Here is a 23,864-nt window from a genome sequence, read left to right on the forward strand (position 1 = left end):
CTTGTAAATGCATTTAAACTTCCTCTTTTCAGAGAGTCAATCATATCTTAGTGCAGTGCTCGATATGCGGAATATAAGTGACAGCATCTAAGATTGTGTCATAGTGTCAGAAAGCATCAGTGCCTTTTTACATTTTTTCTTGCTTCAGCTATTATATATACTCCCCTCTGCCTGATTTATGATGGAAAACTACTAAAATACAGCCTAACTGGAGACTAGACAGTGTGTTCAAGTATTTCTCAATATTTTTGCTAGGTCTCAGGCTATCCCAGCTCCCATGGGATCCCAGCCATGGCGGGCAGCGTTTATCCAGGTCAGGCCTCTCTCTTGGATCAGACAGATTCCTGGAACCATCGGCCTCAAGAAATATCCATGTGGCAACCCAGTGTGGAGGTAATGTCTACCCAGCTATTTAACTGAGGGAGTGAAGAAATTTTTGCCTTTTAGTGGGTGTGTAAATACTCATTCCTTTTATTTTTGGTCCTCTTTCAGTAAGACTTTGTTACTGCTATATAGCTAGTTGGTCTCAGCTTCTCTCCTTACAGTGGAATACTTAAAAGGTGCTCGTTGTAGTATTTGCATGACAGAAGCTGTTAGCATTGCTACACTATTCCGGCACAGTGTGTTGAAATCATGAAAGTGCATATGGCATAGAACACCCACGCTGCTCCCTACAGGATGCAAGGACCATCATGACGGAGGTTCTCCTTCTGAGGACAGGGTGGGGCAAGAAAGCCCCCTGCCACATCTTGCATTCATTTTGCCATGAAAGCAGGTCATAGGGTGCATTGCTTGTGAGGCAGCTGGCTTACTGCCTCAGAGAATGCACAGGTCAGCAAACACTTGCTCCAGTACTGTAGGAGAACAGACGGATCAAGATGATCGAGACACCTGGGTAGATGGCACAGCTGCCATTTGTTGTGGGGAGCAGTGAAGGGAGCCGAGTCTCAGTGTCACATTTACTACTTTGGGGAGAGCTCCTCTACCGCTCCCTTCCTCCTGCAAACATGCAAGTGGCCCTCCTTTTCTCAGAGCTTTGCAGTAGTTCTTACTTGAGGACTAATAATGCACTATCGCAGGACACCAAACTTTGAGCTAAAAACAATCTACCAGTATATGGTGTTTTCTTGGATTTGTAAATGACACTGGTAACAGTAAAAGAAGCAATTTCTTTTCATCAGGGGTCACAATAACATACAGAAGACAGACTCAAACCAATTTCATTTCATCCCCTGCCCGCCTCTTTAAACTAGCTATTAATGCAGACCTCTCCAGCTCCTTAAATATTCAGGTCATAACTCAAAACCAACAAGAATCATGCTAAACATGGGATCTGCTGCAGAAGTAGTTTGATAGCTGCAGTTTGTTCCCTTTTAACGACTGTTAACCTCCTTAAATTCTGTTACTGTACAGCCACAATGCAGCATCCAAGTGGGAGAAGCTTCCAGCTATAAGATTTATTGGGCCAGACAGGCACAGCAGTCAAGCCAGAGAACCATGTTGCAGTCCTGTCTCCTGATAGTTGCTGCCTTTTATCTGCTTCCTTTCTTGCTTTCCCATTGGTGTTATGGAAATTTTTGGGATGAACAAAGAAGTTTGAGCAGGACGGCAAGTTTCCTGTTTCTCTGCTGGAGGTAGACTGGGAAGCTTATAGAACAGGATAATTACAACTGCTTGAACCAATTGTTACAGTCATTTGGATGCTTTTGACTACAATAGAGGCTTTTAGGTCTCTTGTGTAAATTAGTCCCTTGTTAGGTAAAGTCTCTAAACATTAAACCTCTCTTGTATTCTAAAATTCTGGACCCTTTATGACAAAGTTCTTATTATTTATCCTCAGAATTACTAGTGAATTAGGCTAGGCTGAATAATGCTGTTACTATCTCGCCCCAAAGGGCTGTTTTCTCAAGAAGAAAGGCAGAGGAGACTGTTATGTTAATAAATTAAAGCATACCACACAATATTACCACTTAAGGATTTTTCTTGCTCTTTCTCTGCCCCTTACCTGCTCAGCAGGACCCGGGCAGCCTGGATCTGCGAGGGATGGGTCAAGTTCTACCAGCACATCTAATGGAAGAGAGATTGATACGACAGCAGCAAGAAATGGAGGAAGACCAACGATGGCTGGAGAAGGAAGAACGATTCTTGGTAAGACTTTCCACTGTGCTGTTGATTTCTGCCACTCCATCAATATATTCCCATCCTCTCAGGCCAGTTTGGTGCAGACTTACCAGCCTGATGCCCTGATTGTATAAGCAACTCATGCTGCTAATTTTTAAAAATTCTGATCTTGTTAAGTCAGAAACTACAGATTTGATGCAGGGTGAAATCCAGTTAATGTCTTATGCTTGCATCTTCACACATGTATGATTCATACATCTTCAGTTTGTTTTATGTGTAAATTTTCTATAATCCACTTGGAATCCTTGAAAGGAAGGGTAGGATGCACCTTAAAAGAAAAATAAGCCCAGTGCAATTGGCACAGGGCTTCTGATGTGGGAGTACCATTTTCTATAACTACATCAGCCGTATTCCTTTTGACACTGCTCTGGGTTCCAAAAGTTGAGGGGCTGCTGGTTTGTGGAGCTGCTGCTGGGTGAAAAGGGGGGAAATAAGTCTTAAATGTTTGGTATAAAATCTTGTCTTATTAAACTTGAATCATGAAATGTTGGTGGCAAGTATTTTTCTTTGAGAGGAGAAAAATTATGCATGAAGCAGAGCCCTCCTCTGGTTCCAGAAGGCAGATTGTGAAGCTTGTTTGAAGACCAAGAGTTGCCTCCACCCAATCTCCTCATGACTTTCTCTCTTTATCGTGGGCCAGCAGATCCCACACTGCTCTGATCTTTTTGAGAGCCCAGATGAAACAGCAGATAAAAACTCAGTTCTTCTGAGGAGGTGCAGCAGTAGCAGTAGCAGAATTCGTGGCCTCCTGGTGCTCAGCTGAACCGAGAGAGAACCCCTCTGCAGGTTGTTTCTCAGAGGGGAAACAAGGGCACAGGGATTATTCCCTGAAGATGCCAGATTCTCCTCCCAAACAATCTGGAGGGTTCTGCATTTACACATGTTCTAGGGAGCCTATTAATTGTAGCAACATTCTGTTTGGAAGTGATGTGTGGAGATTAATCGGCTTGTCCTCTGTCAAATGGGTCTTCTGTTGGAGCAAAGAATTGCGGATTCAAAGGAATGGTTTAAGGTTCAGGTCCCACTCTGTCTCTTATTCAGGTTCTTGGTCATGGAAAAGCTCTGCCTAGACTGTGAAGCAAGACCCTTTTTGCACCATTTTATGACAAAATTTAGAGAACTACATAAGCTGTGCATTTTGTGGTGGCGGGAGAGGTCATACTGCCCTGAACTTTAGGGATAGCTTGTCTAGACAATTTCTTATATTTTGCTTTGGGCAGGACATGTACACATTTAAAGGAACAACTCCAAAACTGAATTCTGTACCCTAATTTTATTATTTTATTTTATTTTATTTAAACCATTTCTATGCCACCCCATTTGCAAAAAGCTTCGGGGTGGCTTACAACATAAATAAACAATTATATAATTAGACTTAAAAAACCAGAAACATCTCGGCACGTACATAAAAACCCTATAAATACAATCAATAAATTAACAATTAAAATAACTTTTAAATAGAAAGGTCTTGGCCTGGCGCCGAAAAACAAATAATACCCTAATTTTGCCAGATGAAGGGCTATACTTTTATCCTTTTTTGCCTAATTTGGGCTACAGGGGCTTTCAAACGACAAAGAGATCGATGATGTTTTGAAATATTAGTTGGTACAAAATATGTATAATTTGTGTGGAATAAAAGCATTTTTTCCTGTTAAGGAGAGTCCTGAGGCCTCATATCATTTCTTCCTTTTGCCTGTGATCAGAAATTATGCAACCATCAGACAGTGCCCTGTTGGGGTATAATTTCTGGGCAAAATACTGCCACCAGTGTCCTTTTTTATCAGTGGCAGCATTCACAGTACAGTATTATAGTATGTACTCCATGCTCACCTCATCTCTTAAGCAGTTGAAGAGTCACTGCATGGGCATTTCAAAATAATTTCTTTAAAAATGACATTTTTTTCTTATGGGAAGTCATCTTATTTTTCTTGTTTATCAACATTTAAAATGAGTGTACACATACAAAATTAGCACATCCGAAACCTAGCCTTGATAGGTTATTTGACATTTGAGTTAGTTTTCTAGTAAATCCTTTCATTAAATAAGTTTTAATTTCTTTTTCAAAATCACAGCATTTTAGTCCAAGTCAGTCTCATCAGATATGTCTTCAGTCTTAGTTGTAAAGTTACAGTACTTTTCCTTATGGGTGCGTGTGCCAAAATTGTGAGAACAGTCAGTGGAAGGCAAGCTAGAGGCATAATAGGAACACCTGCCTCCTTCAGATTCACACATTCGCAACTACAGTGCTGCCTTCAGTGTTTTATCTGTTGTTGTGTAAGGCTGGGGTGGTCACATTGCATGAGAAAAAGGGCTTCAGTCATCTCTCTGGTAGAACATCTGACTGCAAATCTTTATAAAAGATGCATGTAAAACCAGGACCCTCAGACACATTGGCTCTGCAGGAGTCTTTAAGCCACTATCAGACTGGAAAATTTGAATGACCTTCTGCAGATCTGGGTGTTACAAGTGGACAGAGATAAAACAATTGAGATAAAATGATCCCTATTTCTCATTTTAATTAATGCAAAAGGCAAGGATGGCTTGTTAGAAGTTAGAAGTTTACTTTTCCATAGACTCCATGCAGCTGCAAAGACTGATAAAAAGGCTACAGTTCTGTTTCTGATACTATAGACTGTTATCTGAAATTCTTAGTACTTCCTTAATATAAGAATGAATGAATGAATGAATATGTCCAACTGTTGCTATTTACCAGGAACATCCTCCCCCATTTTCTGTTCCTATTTTTCCCCATTTTCACCTTCTAAAAGTCTTGCCAGTGATGCTAAAGCTGTAACTTTTCAGGGACCAATTACAGGACAGGAACAAATCTTCCTTTATCCTTAACCTGCTCAGTTGTCAAAACTAGTCCCCCAACTTTGCCCCTCCTCCTCTAAATGAAATTATATGATGCTACAAAGATAATTCTGCTGGAGTGAAGGGACTTATGCAGAGGAGCTTCAAAAGGATATGGAATAGATTCTGATTTAGACAGAGTGAGAAGGGGAAGAGAGGAGAGTGTCAAAGTGCTCCTGAAATCTTTTGGGAAACCAGAGCCTTTCTGAAGAACAGCGGGAGGAGGTGGAAATAAGCACGAAAGATCTGAGGGCACAGTTTTTGGGATTTTGGTTGCAGGGAGGGTGAGGGCATCCATTAATTCCAATTAGTTTGGAATCAACTTTCAGTGTGGTTGTGTAGTACCACAAACCACTGCTGTAGCAAGCTAAGACAACATGTTTCTTTTTTGTTACTAAAAAATCTGCATCCTACAGCCAGCATGGCTAACTAGCAGTTTAGCAATACAAAAAGCTCATGATTAAATCTCTGCACTGGAGTTGCTTTCACAGGCAGGTGCCTGGGTATCTTAACAAGCGAGTTGCGACTCCTGCGAAGTGCAGGGCTTGCCCTTCCTTCACCCACAATGGGGATAATCATCCAGATTTAGGTGCCCCACCAACCCACCATGGGTGGAACAAGCCTAGAATTGGTTGTGGATTGTCGGGGCAACTCATGCCCTCAAACAAGCCACGCTGCAGGAAGTGGTCCAGGTTTGTACAACATAGCAGTCCACCAGAGCTCATCACCCTCTGTGGGTTGGCATGGTGTGCAAACCCAGGTCACAGTACTCCAGCTCTGACTGAGCAGTACGAGAGCCATTTATATTTTTAACCCCTTTCCTAGCCATTCCCACTGTAGAATTTTCTTTCCTCTCTCTCCCAGGACACTTAAGGACAGTGCCTTTGTTTTGCATTATATGTTCATTGCAGTTCTACAGAATCTTCTCTGTAGAAATTCAGTGGAGCAAACTGATTACAAAATTGGCCACACGCAGTGTCAGGCTGCCTCAAGTTATGCCTAAGGATCCTCTCTCTCCCTCAGGCAGTTTGCAGCAGGAGTGGCTTTTATGCAGCTCAGCTGCTTTGCCCTATTCAGAGCCATAAGGGCCTCCGGAGCCTGGATTTGCCCCACTTTAGGTGGTGAAAGCGGAGGCTGTGCCTGGTCCCTGGCTGTTGGATTGAAATGGAAGGTTGCGTTGCAGGTCAGACTGCTTCTAGACCCTCATTCCTGCAGATGGGTCCCCGAAAAAGCACAGTGGTGGCGGGGACTGCCTGGATCATGAAGGGCCGAATGCGGGGAGCAGCAGTGACAAGTGACCAGCCCATCTGGGGGTACTCAACGTGCACATGTAACGGAGTGCTCTCGTACAAAGCCCACAACTCTTCCCCAGCTTTTTCATGTAATGTGGTAATTATGTTTTTCCATGATACATACTCTGTGTAGCCCCATGGGAAATAATTAGTTTCTCAGAACTTTAATGACTGGGTCTGCCTTTTCTGTTCTGTTACCAGTTTGGACTTTCTGTGCCGTGGTTTTCTGTTTGTAGCCGATGGCTGGCTCTGTGCACGAGGGGCATGTTCTGTTCAGCAGAGTGAGCACGTCCCTTACAGCAGCACGGGGCACTGATGTACTTGGGACTCCGCAGCCCTTCCCTGGCCCCACTATAGTAGGAATGGAATAACTGACATTGAGTTCTTATCGCTTTGGTTCTTTAATTATTGCTTTATTTATAAAAAGCCCCACATAAGTGCAGCTTGGTATTTGTCCTAGATGAATTAAGAAAACAACAGAAGCAAGGAAATTGGTGAAACACTGTGCTAAAGTTGAGTTTTTATTTTAGGATTGAAAAAGGGAGAAGATCAAGTCTGTATTTTTCCTTTCTTGATTATGACTCATGCATTTTTTCCCACTGAATTAATGAAAAATGACGTGGAATATAGCAAAGCTCTCTTGCTTCTCTTCATGGAGAGGGGCAGATTGGTGCAAATGATTCTCTCAGTGTCTCCCAAAATATTTCACTTTCATAACATTTACCCTAAAGAGGTTTTATAAGTTGTTGCATACTGGAAGAGAGCTACCATCGCCTGTTAAGTGGTCACTCTCACTTCCAATGGACTAGTTTTGGTTACTGCCTAGAAGTAAGGCTGGGAATGCCTTGAAGGTGTTGAATGCAATCTTGCTCACCTTTAAGGTTAGTTAGGCATTTACAGAATGGAGAACTGTATAAGTAACATTAACATAGTGTTGACTCTGGCTAGAAAAAGCTAAGCCAAACCCCTGAGAGCTGTTCTGAGATGCAGTCCAGCCCTCGGAATGCAGAATGGAGGAGGTTTTCTGGGCTGCTGCAAAGCCGGGGTGCAAAGCCTCTTGCATTCTGAGAGCAGGATTGCTTTTCAGGGCTGCTCCCAGGGGCCACATTCCACGCAAAGGCAGAAGGGTTGGGGGGCTGAAAATAGGAAAAGCTAGCCGTGTATTGCAGCTTGAAATTCTAACAGCCAGTAAGCCTTAGGAGAAGCATTCCAACTGTGTAGTCTGGTAGAGGAAGGAGGGATGGCACAAAAGCCACCTGCTAGGAGCAGGAAGGTTTCCATCGCCTCCCATGCCCATGGCCTGATGCTCATTTGATGATCTCAGAAGCTCTACTGGCCCATTTGGCAGGGGAGTGGCTGCTTTGTAGGACAGCCTCACAGTAGTCTGTGCATGCCTCCTCCAGACCCTACACATGCAACCCGTTTCCCTTGTGGAGGGTGCTTTCAGCAGTCACATTCTCCAGAGCTTACACACATCCTCGCATGTCGTTGGTCTGATGGGTCTGTTGGACCACCTTGGGATGAGCTGGTTATTTCGCATGTCAGTTTCGGCCCTCTTCACTCACCAGTAAGTTCCTGCTCTCCCCCAGTGAAGACCAGTCAGGTCCACTTTGGATCAGCCCTTTGCTTCATAGCCTGTGCATCATGTAAAGGGTCATCCACAGGAAGGGGAAAAACAGTGGTTTGCTACAAGTGTGCATTCATTGAAAGAACCAATGGGGAGATCTGGGGAAGGCCCTCCCTCTGCCAGGCATTTCAAATTGAGGCTGGAAGGTGGGACTAACCCTTCCTAAGCCCCAGAAGCAGTGTTTTCCAAGGTACCTGGCTTCCTTCCTTCCTTCCTTCCTTCCTTCCTTCCTTCCTTCCTTCCTTCCTTCCAGCAGAAAAGAAATCCACTGTTTGGTGAAGAATTTCTGTCACCCAGCATTGTGTAAATATTCTCCAAACAGACTTTATACATGGGGTGGCTTCTCCCCCACAACAAACATCCTGTCTGGTAGGTTAGAGAAAAGCATACAGCAAGCTGGAAGTTGAACCTGGGTCTTGGTCCAGATGTAGGCTAGATAAAGACATCCCATTCTGGAAATAGTACCCTTTCTTCCTTTTGTTCATAGTTTGTAACCTGTTGCTTAAAAGTTGCTTCAGCTTGTCTCTGGTGTAGTATTTTATTTACCAGTCTTCCTACATTGCATATATAAGAGGCTTGCCTCTTCACTAGAAGCAACATAAAACACAGTTAAATGGTCCACATATTTAGACTGGTGAATAAACTTTAAAAATAATATTTTCATTGCTAAAAGTTGTATATGTTATTCCTGCTCCTTTTGTTCAAAATATATCTCAAGTTTTTTGTTCCACCGATTTGTCTTTTGGAAGGGCTTTTCCAGGTTTTTGTTTGGTAGTTCAGTCTCAAAGTATAAACATGATCCTTAGGAATTCAGGGAATGCATATCAACACATGTGATCTCATGTATTCAAAACCCAATTGACTCTCAGGTTCTCTGCCCTTTCAAAAGAAATAATAAAAAGTGATTTTGTTCCCCCACGGTTCCTGTTAGCAGAGGAGTGCTGGGTATGAGCTCTCTTAGTAACTTTCTGCATCTCTGTGCTTTTAGAGAGCTTTGGTAATTGGCCCCATTTGGGAAGCTTGGAGATGGAGCCAAGTACATTTAAGCCTTCCTCAAGCAGGAAACAGGAATTAATGTGCAGCGTTTCTCATCCTGTGGTTTAAATTTTCACTGTTAGGAAGAAACGCGCAATAAACGACTGCCGGGCATTGGTGCTGCTGCTGTTCTTTCTCCTTCTGAGAGAATTAAAATGCAGGTTTTCCAATGTTGTCTTGGGGAAATGGTACTATCAATATTTATCTCAAAGCCATTTATATATGAGCAGAAAGTGGATAGCTAGAAAAAGGAGATTTTTTAGAAAGAAGAAATTCTTTAGAAGGCTGTTGGAAGTTTCTCTGTATTTTGCAAGAGCATGTAGTGGGGGCAGGGCGGGGGCGTGAGGAGAAGGAACGTGAGAGGAGCTGTGTTAGTCAAGGAATACTCTTTCTTCTCTCCCCCCCCCCTTTTGCAGGGCTGCTTTCTTTGCCTAGCGTAAGAATTCTTATTCCTGGGCTATTTAACTTGTAAGGCTCTTTAAACCTCCAGTACAAAACCACATCTCTTCATTTCCTTAGAAACCTGATGTGAGGCTCTCCAGAGGGAGCATTGATCGAGACGATGGGAGTCTCCAGGGTCCGGTAAGCACATATACCCTCTTTTCATCTGTCGAGATAAATGTTTGTTTAATTTTCTCAGTGGAAATGTTGTTAACTTTCCATTGATCTCGGGAGATGGGTTTTGATTTGGTTGGGATTTCCATGATTATTATGTTTCGGCGACAGGCGCTCGGAGGCTCAGCTTCTCTGGAAATGGTAGCGGCAGGAAAATATTCTTCATGCTGCACTTTTTGGGGCGGCTTCTTTTCACACTGCCGCTTCTGAAACAGATGTTTTCTCCCCTTTCAAACAAAGCTCTAATTATTTCTAAAGCAGCTGTGTGGGACCCAGCCAGGTCAGGGCATGTGTTCTTCAGTTAGCTTTGCATTGTTGTTGCTGTCAACAGGAAGCAAAATATTAAAATTAACAGCTACAGATGTTTAATAACTAGCGAGTATTTGCAAAAGTGATGCAGACCTTGTGTTTGGAGTGTGATGATAACTAAGCCATCATTTGTCAAAGGGCAGGATCCAAAAGGTATTGAGTTGCTGGCAAAACAAATCTGTAACAAAGGTGTAGCTGTATCCTGTTAACTGTTAGCAATAACGATGCTAGGAAATGGCTAGTCAGTAATTTGTACCTGGAGGTGACCTGCCATGGCTTCTCCACCCAGAGTAATTACTGTGTTTGGCATATTTTAATTCACTTTTTTCATTACCCCGAGAGGCCACTGCCCTACCCAAAAAGAGTGTTATGGACTCATTCACAACCTTGGATTTATAGGAGCAACAGCTTCATTGCTTTCACAGCAACGCTCTGACTGTCATAATCTGGATGGCTAGGATGGCTGGATAGGGCCATCCAGAGTGGTTTCTGTGCTGTTTAAGTTCCTGGGCAGTATAAACAGGCTGGCTGACAGGCTTGCTGGTTCACCAGGAACACTTGTGCTAATGTTCTGAGCAGACCACGTGGAAAACATAAAACCCCATGCCCATAGTTTTGACTAAGTGGTGGTACTTGGTTAACTCTGCTCTGCCCCCCACTCAGTGACTGCGGCTTCTGCATCTGGAGGAAGGGGGAGCTCTGTCTCATTGGGCCGGGTCTGGGGAAAACGCAGGGATGGCACCTTCTGTGGGGAAGTCAATATTGTGCCAGCAGATGTTGCGCTGAGATTAGTGAGTGGCTTTCTCAATGGGAACAGTGGTCGCTCGTGCGGCTGTAAATCATGCTGCACCGAGATTACACCTCTGTTGTCCAAATGTGCAGGTGTGCTAATTGATGGGCTAATTAAAAAGAAGCTGTGTGTTCATCAGAATACAAGACACTCAGTGCTTCAAGACAGATGGCTCTGGTGCTTCCAGTCAAAAGACATTGTACAGCCGTTCCGTCATTTGCTCCTTAATGGATTTATTTTTGGAAAGAAAAATGATGGAAAGAGCAGTGGAGGATTAAAAAAAACCAAACCCGGAGGTTTCCATTTGAAGGCAACATCATCTGCAGCCTCTTTAAAATTCCATGAATGAGGCAGGGAGACTGCCTAAGAAAGGGCTTGTCTGAAAACTCGTCCTGCGTTCCAGAGACACTCTTAGCAATGCTACATTTTGCCTCTTATAAAAGAGTATCCTTTCTGAAGATAATATGCATACATTCTAGACAAGCGTGTCTGAACTAGCAAGTACAGTGACGGCAACAGGGCAGACTGACAGAAATGGCAGGGCACCTCCTCCCCCGCCCCCCGCCCCCAGTGTTCATCAGGATGCACCCACATGCACTCCTGGGCTGTGGCGTTCTGGGAGTCCGGACGCAAATAAGAGGTTTAGGACAGATAAAAGGAAGTACTGCTTCACACACTGTGGTTAAAACTATGGAAGGTGATGGCCACCAGTCTGGATGGCTTTAAAGAAGGACTGGACAGGTTCATGGAGGAGGAGACTATCAGTGTCTGCTCGCCTTGCTGGCTGTGGGCTCCCTCCTTCCCCAGAGGTGGCTGCCTGCGTGCACCAGTTGCTGAGGAGCTGGGCAGGGGGAGGTCCTGCGCCCGTCCTGCTGGAGGGACCCTGTGGCCAGCTGGTTTGCCACCGTGTGTCCGGAGTGCTTGACTAAACGGAGCTTGGGTCCGATCCAGCATGGTTTTTCTCATGTTCTAGCTGTTCTCCCAGGGACAGGAAGCTGCCGAAGTGACACAGGAAGGACAGGAAACAGGGCAGTGACGATCTAGGTGTGGAGGGAGGTGGGTGGTCCGCTTGCTCTGCAGTGGAGGCAGCTTCTTATTTTTAGGAGACACAGCTGAGGCTGTAATTCTTTTTCTTCATGGGCCTTCCATTCATTTCCAAAAACTGTATTCTATGAAGCGTGTCTCACACTGCTTCAAGTGTAAGCTTGCCTGGGCCGTATGCCTTGCCATCATAAGGGCCAAGCCAGGCAGGAGGGGGACAATCCTCTCTATTTGGTCTTACGTCTGACCAGGTAGTTTATAGCATGGAAGATGAGTCCAGTTTTAATATCAAAGGTGTCACCTGGATTAGGAAAGCGGAATCCTCCCGATTTGCCTTGCCTTCCTTGCCTCTAATATGTCCTCTCAGGCGCTCTTCAGTTTCTGCATGGGGGCCAAATATGATGAGGGGAAGAGCATGGGGAGCGGGATGGTCTGTCTCCTCCCTTTCATGCCACTTTTGGTGTTAATATGGACCTCACATCGGCGGGTAGACATGTGAGCACCAAACACGGCTCTTGGCGTCGTGTACCCCTTGGCCTTCAATTCTGCACTTTCACTTTTTGGTTCTGCTCTGTTATTTGGGGTAGCTTCTGCTTTCTTTCAAGTTTTCAGTAGAACAGCCAGCTAGACGGTATTGAATGAGCACAGTATGGTTAATTATCCTGCATGTATCTGAGTGGCAGCTGGGTTTGTAGCTACCGGGGCTGTTTGCTGCACGCACAGTCTGGCATGTCATGGATTCAGTAATGCAAATGAGTGCAGCATGTCACCCAGGCCGGGTCATTTTTTGCTTTATTCACAAAGTCATCTTAAAATGTAGTTCGGGTAACTCAGCATTCCTGTGTTTTGCTTTACAATATTTTAAATTCTGTAGATGAGGGGAATCTGTCTCCTTTACCCCAGGTTGATTTTTCTGCAATAAAATGCCCCTTTCCATTTCCATTATACCTTTGCCTATATCAGCACTTTTAATTTTGAAATAAAAAAACCTCTCTGCGGATGCACTTCTCATAAAAGCTGACAGGGCTTTTCTAAATAAACATTTTCCTAAGTTCCCAAGAATTCAACAGCCACACAACAAATATAAATGTCGCGTTTGTTATGCAGTGACTGAACAGACTTTTATCTGAGTTGGCAGAGGTTTGCAGAAATATGATGAGATTTCAGTCCAGCCATAAAACCTATCCAAGTTTTATTAATCAGGGCTGTTTGTTCCCATTTTATTGTGAAACGGCTGTAATTGCAGTGAAATATATGTTAAGCAATACGGGGAGACCAAAGGTGTGAACTTTCCAAATTGCAGCTCGGTAGCAAACATGCCTTTTTCTCCGAGGAATGGTGGCAGTGACCTGACCTATCACACAGAGAGCAAAATAGCATGAGACTGAAAGGATTCCTTGGGAGCATGATTTATACTGGTAGTCGCTTTCCCTTGAAATATGAGAGGATGGGAAAGGAGAAATATGCTGGAAATTCTTGTGGTTGGATAAGCCTGATGCTTAAGGTTTCAGAGATTAGACGGATGGTTTTCTTTGCTCATAAACACTGTGAACAGATGAATTTTGTTTTTTCCCCTTTTCAGGCGTCTAATCAGCATATTTATCAGCCTGTGGGTAAACCAGGTAAGTCATAAATAGATAACTTTACAATTTCAGTGTAAGCTCCCAATATCTTTCCCTCTGTCTCACGCATTTTCAGAAAGTGCACTCAATTCTGGGTTAAGCTGCAGTCCTTTGCAAATTTAGAGAAAGAGAGAGAGAAGGTCTCCTCACAACATGCTCCAACCAAGGGTGGACTGGGAGCTGTGGGTCTTTTTTCTCTCGAAATCTGCAAAGGATTCCAGTGTTAGCTACAGTTTTCAAAGCTCAGCTGCCAGGTAGAGGTCTCCGAGTACCCATTCAGCAGTAAAATCTAGTGTTCAGTGGTTCCTTTGCATCCACAGCTGGTTTGAGACCCATGGCCTAAATCTGTAAGCAAACCATTAACCCCAAACTTTAGCTACCAAGCCCTGCACTTGGCTTCGGCTTGGTGGTTGTAGCACAATCCACAGGGTACAAGGTGCTGATTTGAAAGACAGGAGTTCAGCAAAAGGTTCTTAACTCCTCATATTCGGGAATGTGTTACTGCTTTTCTGTTGGGGGTGAAAGTGCTTAGGAAGTCTGGTCTAGATCAGTATTCCTGAGCCAGGTTGGGGAAGGCTGAGTAGGTTATTCTCTGATACCTACTACCCCTACTCTGTGTTTGAATTAACATGATAATGGTAGTCCCTTTATGATTGCTTGCAATGTATTTTCTTACTAGACCACTCGGCCCCACCAAAGAAACCACCTCGTCCAGGAGCTCCCAGCCACCTGGGCAGCCTTGCCAGCCTGAACAGCCCTGTGGACAGCTACAACGAAGGGGTTAAGGTATATCCTTAATGCCACATTGACTATCAGCTCTTATTACTTATCAGGGTACTGGTGGAATTGAGCTAGTGCTGTTATTAACATAAAAGCAGGTGGAAGCCTACAAAAACTAATGACAGATCAGTGCATTTCTGTTCCATGTCAGTTTTTCAGGTATTCATTCATATAGTCATTCTGTCCCATTTCCACATTAATTTGTAGACTTTGAACACACACACACAGAGCGTATGTTTTTTGTACTCCCTTTACTGTATATATTTTCATGTGTGCTTTGATAAAATTTTAAGCAAAAAAGAGCTTTGTTGCAAAAATTCAAGGAAGTGTGCAATCATTAGATAGATGTATTCCAGTCTGTGTTGGTTTATTTAGAAACGTAGAGCAAATGAAGTTCTTGGGTAACCTTATCCAAAACTCCTGTTGGCCAATCAGAGTGGGTGGGTGCAAAGCAATTTCTCTCCTTTCCACACACAGTTCATGCAGGTGTTGAATCCCCAGTCACAAGTGAATATACAAGGGATAACTTTGGGACCCATCTGCAACCGAAGAATCAAAATGAAGTTAGGTGCTGCAGCAAGTGTACTTCTTACCGTGGATAAGGAAAAAGATAATGTGTATATTACGGTGGAATGTGGGTGCTGCCTTCAATTATTCTGATTGCAGCATGGAGCCATATCGTGTTTGGTGATGCATGCATATTTGGTATACTTACTTGCTAGATAGACAAATGTGGCTTTTCTGAAGTTCAGGCAAAATCCAACCCAATCCACAGATGACAGTACCCCCGCCCCCCACCACTGTCACTAGGAAGTTTGCACTTTCCTCCCGCCAAACACATGTTTCCTTTCCCCCTCTCTCCACTGGAATGTCCTTCCTGAGAGCTTCTGAAATTTAAATGGGCCCTCTGGCCTGATGGGTTTCTGTACTCCCGCCCTATTGAACTTCAAGGTGTGCTGTCTGGTAGAGTTACGGTGAATGACATGGTAGAAACTGATAGGTGTCTTTTCCTCTGGTGTTTCTAACTTACCATGTGAAGAACTGTTTGACTTTACATTCTGTCTGAGTGCAGAACGGAGCATTACTTCCCCACAGCTGCTTTCTGTCTCCTGGGACGCAGGTAGTTCAAAGCTTCCTTCATGGCTGGAAGCTACCCTTGGGTAGGGTCATGGATCATATGCTTCCAAAGTTAATGTCATTTTGACGGACTGTCTTAGCTATGACACATCACAGAGAATGTTATCTCCTGCATTGTTGTCCTCAGTGCTACATTTTGTGGGGGAATGTGAGTAAAATGGTTAGCAGTTCAATTTCTGTCAGCAGTGATTCAGCTGATTATAGAGTAGCCACTTTGTACCCCGCAGGACAGCTGGAGTATTCATGGAATTTGGTGCCAATACAATCTTTCATTAATTGATTAATGAGTCATTCCGCTCGGTGCAACCAAGTAGGGGTTGGAATCCTGTGGTGTGCGTGCCATACAGAGCCTGCTCATGCTATTCAAGTCACACGTGGCTTGGCTAAACTAAGCATGAGCAGGCCCACCGTGCCAGCGCATTGCCTCACTTCCCCAAGACCACTTGTCCCGCTTCTCCTTTCAGCGTGTGATGGTGACTTTGCGAAAGAGCACCGCTCTCCTGTGCATGAAGGTCCCAGCCACTGCTCATGGGAGGGGTTACTTGCTGTACTTGAGGCTTCTAAAGTGTTTCCCAGGGTGGTTGCTTGGTCGCCCTCCACATCCAACTGTGCTTGAGCAGGGAATTTTCCACCAAGATATAAAGCCCTCACATTTGGGCCCCTTGCGCTGTGTGGCACTTCTTGCATCAGCCCTTCCCTTCTCCCCCACATTTCCCTTGGGTGGGATTTGCAGCATGACTGCAAGCTCACGTTGACCTGGTTATGGCCTTTTCTGTGCTATTCTGGGGCTCAAAATCAGTGTAGCAGCTTGGGCCCTCTGACATTTTATCTTAGCTACCCTTAAGAAGGCACTTGCTTTTTTATTTCTTGGCTTTTGGAAATGCCATGCTGTCTTAAATGAGAAAACCCCAGCCTTTACCTTGCTGAAATAGAATGGCACCTCGGAGTATGTTTGTACAAAAGCCTGGGCATCAAGAACCCCAGAGCCATGCGAGGCTTGTACAAGTGCTTAGGCGTGCCTGGTGGATTTGGACATTTTCTTCCAGCCCCTGGGGCCCTGCCACCAGTGGGGCTTTGGCAGACTCCTCAGCCTCAGTGCTTGGCGCCCCTTGTTCTGGGAAACACAAACGCCCCAGTCCCCTTGAGTGGTGCAAGAGTAGCTTCTTGGATCTGGTGTCTGAGCAAAGGCTGAGGCTCCCTGTTTCTGTGCATGGAATCCACTTCGAAATCCCCCAGCCTCTACCCACGGTCACTAAAAGCTGGCTTGCTTTAGTTTCAGAGTGCTTGAGTGCTGAGGCAGAAAGTAGATGCGTGCTTGATAGTAAGCTGAAGACCCCGGGTGACTTCCCAGCGGAAAATCGCTTCACCGGGAACAGCGAATGGGGCGACGTTTCCCCTTCTCCATGGGCTGCTCCTGGCACTCGTCCCTTTGGACCGTTGTGGGCAGTTTTGTGGCATGCTGAATCACTGCGCCACCTGAGCAGGGCTGCTGAGCGCCTCAGCAGAGTTAGGCGCATTCTTGGTTTTCGCTGAGGATCTCATCACAAAAGTTGAGGATAGAGGCAGGTTTTTCTATATGAAGTACAAGGTTCAGCCATAGAAGATGTGCTCCCTTTCTGGACTTAGGGCACATGGATTGCTTGATGTCGGCACTGGATTGTCTGAAATGCACACAATTAGATATGCATAAGATATTAAGTCGCACCTCCCCCACGTGGTGACGGAAGTGTGTATTGGTGCAGCTCCTCAAGCACTGGTGAGTCGTGTTCTGGCAATTTGCTAAGATGAAAAGGGAGAGAGAGGGAGTTGGACCCCAGGTAAACCATGCATAGGCTACAACAAAGCCATGGAAAATACGACTGACTCTTAAATTGCTCTTAAGCACGGGTTAGACAGATTCTTGGAGAACAGCTCTGTATTCTAGGACCATGTTCTCCAACCCATGGCCAAGCTGGCTGGGGAATGCTGGGAGTTGCCTTCTAATACAGCCAGAGGGCACCACTTTGGGGAAGCCTGATCCAGGACCTCTCAGAGGGACCTCCCTTTGCAGAGAGGCTACCAGCTGCTGCAGGCAAATGGTGTAGGGTGGCCTTTGTCATTTTGTGAGCTTCCCACAGGCCTCAGGCCAGCCATGATGACTGACTGATGGTCAGCCCCAGCAAGGAATCATTTTCTGCATTTCAAGGTCAGTTAGAATGAATTTTCCAAGTTTATTTTCTCAGGGGGAAAAAGAAACATTTCTGAACAGAGCACCCTAGCCTTTCCCAAGAGGTCTGTTCTCATTTGGTGGTGAAAACAGAGATTCTCATTAAGCAAAGTCTATTTTGGAGCTCCAGGGGGAGGACGTGAAGAGAAGGCCCAGTTTATTCCCATCTGTGGAATTCTCAGTCAAGCCATCGATGGCAAGAGGTCTGTCAAAAATGGATGCAGCACCCTTTTCCTTCTCGCTAAATGTTTTGAGGTTGTCTTGGTGTTTAGAAGCTAGCATAAGTAGATGCAACTGGCTGGGGTACAGGGCAATTGTTTTGTTATAGGCAGTGCCAGAGCCTTTCAAGCTGCCAAGCCTCAGAAATTTTTGTTTTTTTGTTAAGGATGGTTTGCTAATCTCAGTGTTTCAATCAGTAATTCCTATATAAGCATTTTTTAAAAATCTGTGGGGGAGTGGATGGGGGAAGGAGACATAGCCCTTCTTAAATTGGAATAGGGAAATTCCCAGGCCTCTAGGGTTACTTGGCCCTGCGTTCCCCAATGTGGCCATCTGAGAAAGGGTGGCTTCTTTTGGAGGAGGCTGAATAGTGTTTCGTTGTCCCTGACTGTCTTTCATCCTGGAGTCAGTTTTCCTGGCCCTCCCTCAGGAAGCCGCAGAACCTTGTGTTTTAATATAACGTGGCTAGGTCAGAACCTGCCAAGCTAAACAGAAGCTTTTCCTGAGATGTTTAGGTCATACGAAAGCAATTAGTACTAGGTTGAATGCAGAAGTCCTCTCTTCTTCGAACACAAATAGAAATTACAAGAAGGGAGCTTCTTCATCTGGAAGAATATTGAGCTGGGTGCGTTTTCCTTAATTTTATTTTTTAAAACGCAAGTGATTTGCTGGGGGAAAGGGGCCAAATATTGCTCAGATAACTGTAGCTGTTTAGTTTGTGGCGGAGCGGTGTTACTGTTGGCTTCAGAAATGGCAGAGAAACATGAAATGTGAGCATCCAGTGAGGCAGCTGGATTCTTATGCCAGGAGTCGAGTGGGTCGCATCTCACTGGCCTCCCAGCCATCATCCTTCAGCGCAGCATTTGGCCAAGAGCTTGACCAAAGACAGGAGCGGAGCAATTAGATGACTAAAAAATTCCTCCTACTGAGCACTTCCCCTCCCCTCATAACATCATAGGCATAACATCCAGAAAAACTGAAATTTCCTCTGCTTGTGCAAAGAATCTGGTGGTTGAGGCGCTTCCACTGCTGTCTCTGCGTTCGAGAGAGCCCCTTCAGGCTGCTAATCCCTTTGCTTTTGGCGGACTGGTTTGCCCCTGGCTGCTTGCATGCTCTCTTGTCAGGGGTGCATGGCAGATAACCTTTCCTTTCAGGGCCCAGGGCAGGGACCCCAGTTCTGCAGAAGGCAGAGGAAGTCGTGCATTTGAATGCAGCCGAGCCCAAGTGGGCCTGGATACACTTCGAGGGAGGGGCTTTTTAACAGGTCCCTTTTGCTGTGGCTTGTACTTTGGATTTTTTCTTCCCTCCGCCTTGCTGCATTTTTATTAACACTGTGTTTTTTTTTTCCCTTTTTCCTTTTCTTCTGGTAAATTTCTTTAACCGCCCTTCCAACTCTGCTCGACACTAGCCATGGCGGGTAAGCACTCTGAACATGTGTGTGTTGCCGTGTGAATGACCGACTGTGCAAGTGCCCTCTTGCTCTTCACACATGTCTTTGCATGTGCTGCTGCCACAGCTGCAATCTTTCAGGCCAAAATTGGACAGGAACCACTCCGGTCCTCGTCCCTTGGGGGAGAACGTGCTCGCTTCACAGCAGGCTCGGAGGGGACTGGAGGGCCGGTGTGCCGTGGTGTTGCGTTGGTGCCAGGGCAGCCACCTCGCCAGGGCTGCAGCTGGGGAGTGTTCAGGCAGCCGCAGGCATTTGAAGGGCCCGGGGGCCTGCGCATCCGGAGGTGGCTCGGAGGAGTGCCGCGGAGGAACTTTGCGCGTGCTTCTCGGTGCAGCACCTCCTTGCCATACCAGCTCACCCGGCCCTGGCATGTGCAGCTGGCTGCTGTGCTGATGCCGCTTCCTCCCCCGCCAGGTGACAGGGCGCCCCACAACTGACCCCGAGCGTGGGAAGAGGTTGCAACTGCAAGGCCCTTGCTTGCCCCACTGCACAGTCAGGCTGCCGAGAGTGCCGCTGAAGGCATTGAAAAGGGGCAGACGAGGCAGCCCCCTTCACACCTGCTCCCTCCCTCCATCCCATGCAGGTGTCACAGAAACACAGAAACAAACAGAGCGAGTCAGAAGGGGCCTCCCGGGCCATCTAGTCTGACCCCCGGCTCCAGCCGGCTCCGCTCACGACATGCCCACCATGTTGTCATGTGCTCACCGGCCCTCTTGATGCTGTTCATCTGCAAAATGTGTCCCGGCAGTGTGAGTGGCACAAGGCCCTCCCATTTCAGGGAACTGGCTGGACTCGGGCCACTCCCTAGAGGTGGCTGGGGGTGCACCAGAGTGGCCAGGCAGTGCCTGTGCCATAGCAGCACTTGCACGCAGGCTTCCTACAGCGTGTCGATAGGGCGCACAGGATTTTGGGCCTCTCCCGGATGCCTGTCCCGGCCTTCCAAGCTCTCCTGCTTGACCAGGCCCCGCTTAGGCACCAGTAATGCATTGCCTTCTCCTCAGACCATCTACTCCAGGGGTGGGCAACAGATGTCCTGTCCAACATCAAGAGTGAAGGTCATGGTTTTGGAGTGAGGAGTGGCGTATCTAATGGCCATGGAACACCTGAAGTGTCAACACTTGCTTGTCACCAAGTTAGTTTGATGCACTGTGCACTCCACAGATGCCAAGTACAGATGCCATTTCTAAAGAGCCCCTGAACCTCCTGCTGTTGCCCATCCTGGCCGCCTAATATCTGCTAGTTGACTAGTGTCACTGTCCAGGTCCCACTACCAAAGAGTTTGAGGGAAATGCCTAGAGAGGCTTACCTGGAGACTTCTTCCTTGGGAAAATAGGCTCATCCAAGCCCAAGCTAAGGGGCCTTCGGCCAGTGTTGCTCCTCAGCAGTGTGACCCCTCCTTTCCAAAGTGCCTGCTTGGCACACCACAGGGCTGTGGTCGGCTGGAGCAGTGCTGTGACTGAGGGGGGCCGAATGGAAGATCATCCATATTCTGCACACTCCCACCCACTTTCACTCGGTGGGTCAGCACCGCCTCTCAGCCATCTCTCTCGGTAGCACACAGCCTTTGGGTGGCCCTGGCTGCCGCAAAGGCGGAGGATGGTTCCCTTTCTGATTGCAGTGAAGCTATGGATTTACCCACATTTTCTAGCTATGCATCGGCAGGAACTTGGCTTGTGTTACAAGTACATTTGGTATAATCCATTTGTATCTGTACAGAAAGGGATGCAAATAAATCGAAGTTGTTTTTAAAGTAGACTTCTCATTGTCTCCACCAAGAAACCTTCTGCTGCTGCTGCTTTGTTAATGCAGCAAAGAGGTTATCTTAGCTTATTGTATCTGTAACAATTCTAACCTCACCAACCATCTCCAATCCATATTCTGCATCATGTCAACAAGCTACCTGCCCTTCCTTCCTTGTCTGTCTGTCGAACAAGCATCAAAGGAGCAATAGTGAACTTTAAAATCCAGCTGTTCAGAAAATGCTGCCATGCTGTCCAGTGTAGGCTGCCCACATCTCCATGCATCCCAGAGTGGTAGGAATTACGTGTACTTACTTGGTAGGCACAGCATAATCAGAATGATGTTGAAAGGTTCTGGAGTCAAGCCATACTGTGGAGGAGTTGGGAAGTATTCACCTGTATAGTGGCCTCTTGCTTGCTCGTGGTCCCTTGTTGTTAGTGTCTTGGCTTGGACTACATAAATTAACTTACTTTGAAGTAAGGACGTCTGATCTTCTGTCCAACCCAGTGTCTGCAAAGACACATCAGTTAATAGACCAGTATGCTGTAAAACGGATTTAAGCAAACCCAAGCCTGCAATAACCATGTCCCTTGTGCAGTATTTCCATCAAGTATAAGAGCCTTGAAAATCATGCTCTAAATATTCAGGGGTATACAGAAATCCTGTGAAATCAGCAAAATTCTAATGTGAGGTAAACAGTCTAACTTAGTCACCTCAGATGCTTTAAATCAGCTTTCTCAATATTTGCTACTGAATCCAAGAAGTCCGTTTGAAGTTCCATCAGCCTGGCCATGCCATTTTTGTTGCTAAGGATAGAGTCCTCTTGAAGCTAAAAGTTCATAAAAGGTAGATGAGCGCCACCTGGTGGGGAAGAATAGGAGATAAACCCTTCTTTCTTCCAGATTCAGCCACAAGAGATCAGCCCTCCTCCGACAGCCAACTTGGATCGCTCCAACGACAAGGTGTATGAGAACGTCACAGGCCTGGTGAAAGCTGTCATCGAGATGTCCAGCAAGATCCAGCCAGCACCACCAGAGGAGTATGTCCCCATGGTCAAGGTAGGCACAAAGCCTTTTCCACAGCGTGGCCTTGAAGAGTGTCATGCGCAGCATGAATTCGCCTTTCAGGCAGACAATGGGAAACTGCAGACAGACCTGTCGTACGTGGCAGGTGTGTTTGTGTACATACATGTGTGCATCATACTCAAGTTAAATCAAGATTTTGAACCACACCTATGTGTAGTGAGATGGGGTTTGCAGTTGTGTGTTAGTTTGCGCTTAGCATTTTCATGGTGGTTTCACAACTTCCATCGTACTGACTTTCTCTAATTCTTACAACAACCCCTTAAGGTGAGTTAGTTTTACTATCCCACTTTGCAACAGGGATAGTGAGGCTGAAAGATGTGGTCTAGAACGGCCATGTTCTTCCCGTTGTGTTGCTTTGTGCTTGTGCTCTCAGAAGTCGTATGGGAGCAAGCATCGCTGGACACATTTATGGATTTCTGCCCAAGGGAGCGGGCACAGGACGATGCCGATACTCAGAGAGCTGCTCAGCCAAGGCCCCGTTTTGCTACCTAGCAGGGCAGTGTGGGTGTTGCTTTCCCTGGCCTGCTTCCGTGGTGTGGTGCATGCCAAAGCCACACAGGCGCTGTGGCTCAGGCAGCTCGGTCTCTTTGAATGGCTTTCAAGAGAGTCAGGCCGCGGATACTACAGAAGGAACCGGCCATGTTTTCAAGCATCCCAGGTGGACAGAAGCTGTGCATGCTTATAGTACTTGAGTTCGTTGGTCTGAAGGAATACAGGCAGGACTGAGTAAGGCATCATCTCTCATAGGCACTAAAGCTCAGCTGTATGTCCCAGGTGCACATTATGCCAGCCCCACGTAAATTCTTTAAACCCTGGGTTGCCATGAAAAAGTGGGACCAGGTGAGTATTCTTAGCAGCTTGATCTGCTGCCGAGGCAGCTAAGTGACCCGGGAGCCCACCATCCATGAATTGCTCCTTGTGATGTCCCAGCCATAATTCTGGGCTGCAGGGCAGGGGGAGACAGCACAGAGCTGGGACTCGGTTCACTGTGCTCGCGCTCTTCTGCTTGTGTGTGACAACCGAAAGATAAAAAATAACTTGGGTTGTCATAACACACAGCTGTAGTCAGTGTGATAAAGGCTAATTCTGCAGAGTCTTCAAGCATTGAACTAGACTCTGCTTTCTTTCAGCTCAGCAGTTAAAATGGATTTTAGGGACTGCAGGCTAAGTGTTGCAGAGCATTTCAGAGTACACAGGATGATGCTTTAAGAATGTAATGCAGAATGATCTCTGAGCTCTCAAATTAGGGTACATATGTCTCTGTGTGTCGCTCTGTGCTAATGGTATTTGTTCTAATACTAATTAATCATGCTTTGATTTTCTTTTACTAGGAGGTTGGTTTGGCACTACGAACTTTACTAGCAACGGTAGATGAGACCATCCCGGTATTCCCAGCAAGCACTCATAGAGAGGTAGATTTATTCACACCATAATTGTTGCAGACTAGGGCTTTCGAACCCTTGAAGTATCAATTCTAACAGCAGCAAGGTTTTGGGTTCTTTTTATTAAGGCAACCTGGAAACGATTTGCAAGCAGAGCGAGTTGAGGCTCACACCAGAGGCACAGAAAAGCTTGGATGTTTATGGGATCCTTATGTTATCTTACTGCATTTCTGTACTGTCCAAGAGCCAAAGCCCTTTGGGCAATTTGCAGAAATTAAAGCTCACAAATACTTTTGAGGTTTAAACCAGGATTGAAACCAGAAGCAGGCAAAAAAATCTAAAAACAGTTTTTCAGACTGTGACCACCCCCTGCTTGAGAAATTAAGTTGGGTTATTTCCCACCTACTTGAGTGGTGGTTCAAGAAAGTACACGTGTGCTTTGTGAAATCCCAACTCATCCTGTCTTTTGGGGAACCAAGGCCAAGATAAATTAAAGTAGG

The 23,864-nt window shown here is 45.9% G+C and overlaps 1 protein-coding gene across 14 annotated transcripts in view; it reads left to right on the plus strand.

Annotated features, from left to right (window-relative positions):
* Nucleotides 1-23,864, plus strand: part of PTK2 (protein tyrosine kinase 2) — a 235,638-nt gene that overhangs the window by 209,450 nt on the left and 2,324 nt on the right. For 8 of the 14 annotated variants that reach the window (XM_044452826.1, XM_044452827.1, XM_044452828.1 and 5 more), the window contains 8 exons: nucleotides 256-393; nucleotides 2,014-2,148; nucleotides 9,508-9,570; nucleotides 13,326-13,365; nucleotides 14,045-14,151; nucleotides 19,116-19,124; nucleotides 21,800-21,955; nucleotides 23,314-23,394. In XM_044452826.1, the coding sequence (XP_044308761.1) occupies nucleotides 256-393; nucleotides 2,014-2,148; nucleotides 9,508-9,570; nucleotides 13,326-13,365; nucleotides 14,045-14,151; nucleotides 19,116-19,124; nucleotides 21,800-21,955; nucleotides 23,314-23,394 (729 nt within the window). The remainder of the gene's footprint in view (nucleotides 1-255; nucleotides 394-2,013; nucleotides 2,149-9,507; nucleotides 9,571-13,325; nucleotides 13,366-14,044; nucleotides 14,152-19,115; nucleotides 19,125-21,799; nucleotides 21,956-23,313; nucleotides 23,395-23,864) is intronic. The other 6 variants (XM_044452832.1, XM_044452819.1, XM_044452824.1 and 3 more) reach the window with 3 other exon arrangements.

Source organism: Varanus komodoensis, unplaced genomic scaffold, assembly GCF_004798865.1.
Source record: "Varanus komodoensis strain SLA01 unplaced genomic scaffold, ASM479886v1 scaffold75, whole genome shotgun sequence".
In the NCBI taxonomy this organism is placed as follows: Eukaryota; Metazoa; Chordata; class Lepidosauria; order Squamata; family Varanidae; genus Varanus; species Varanus komodoensis.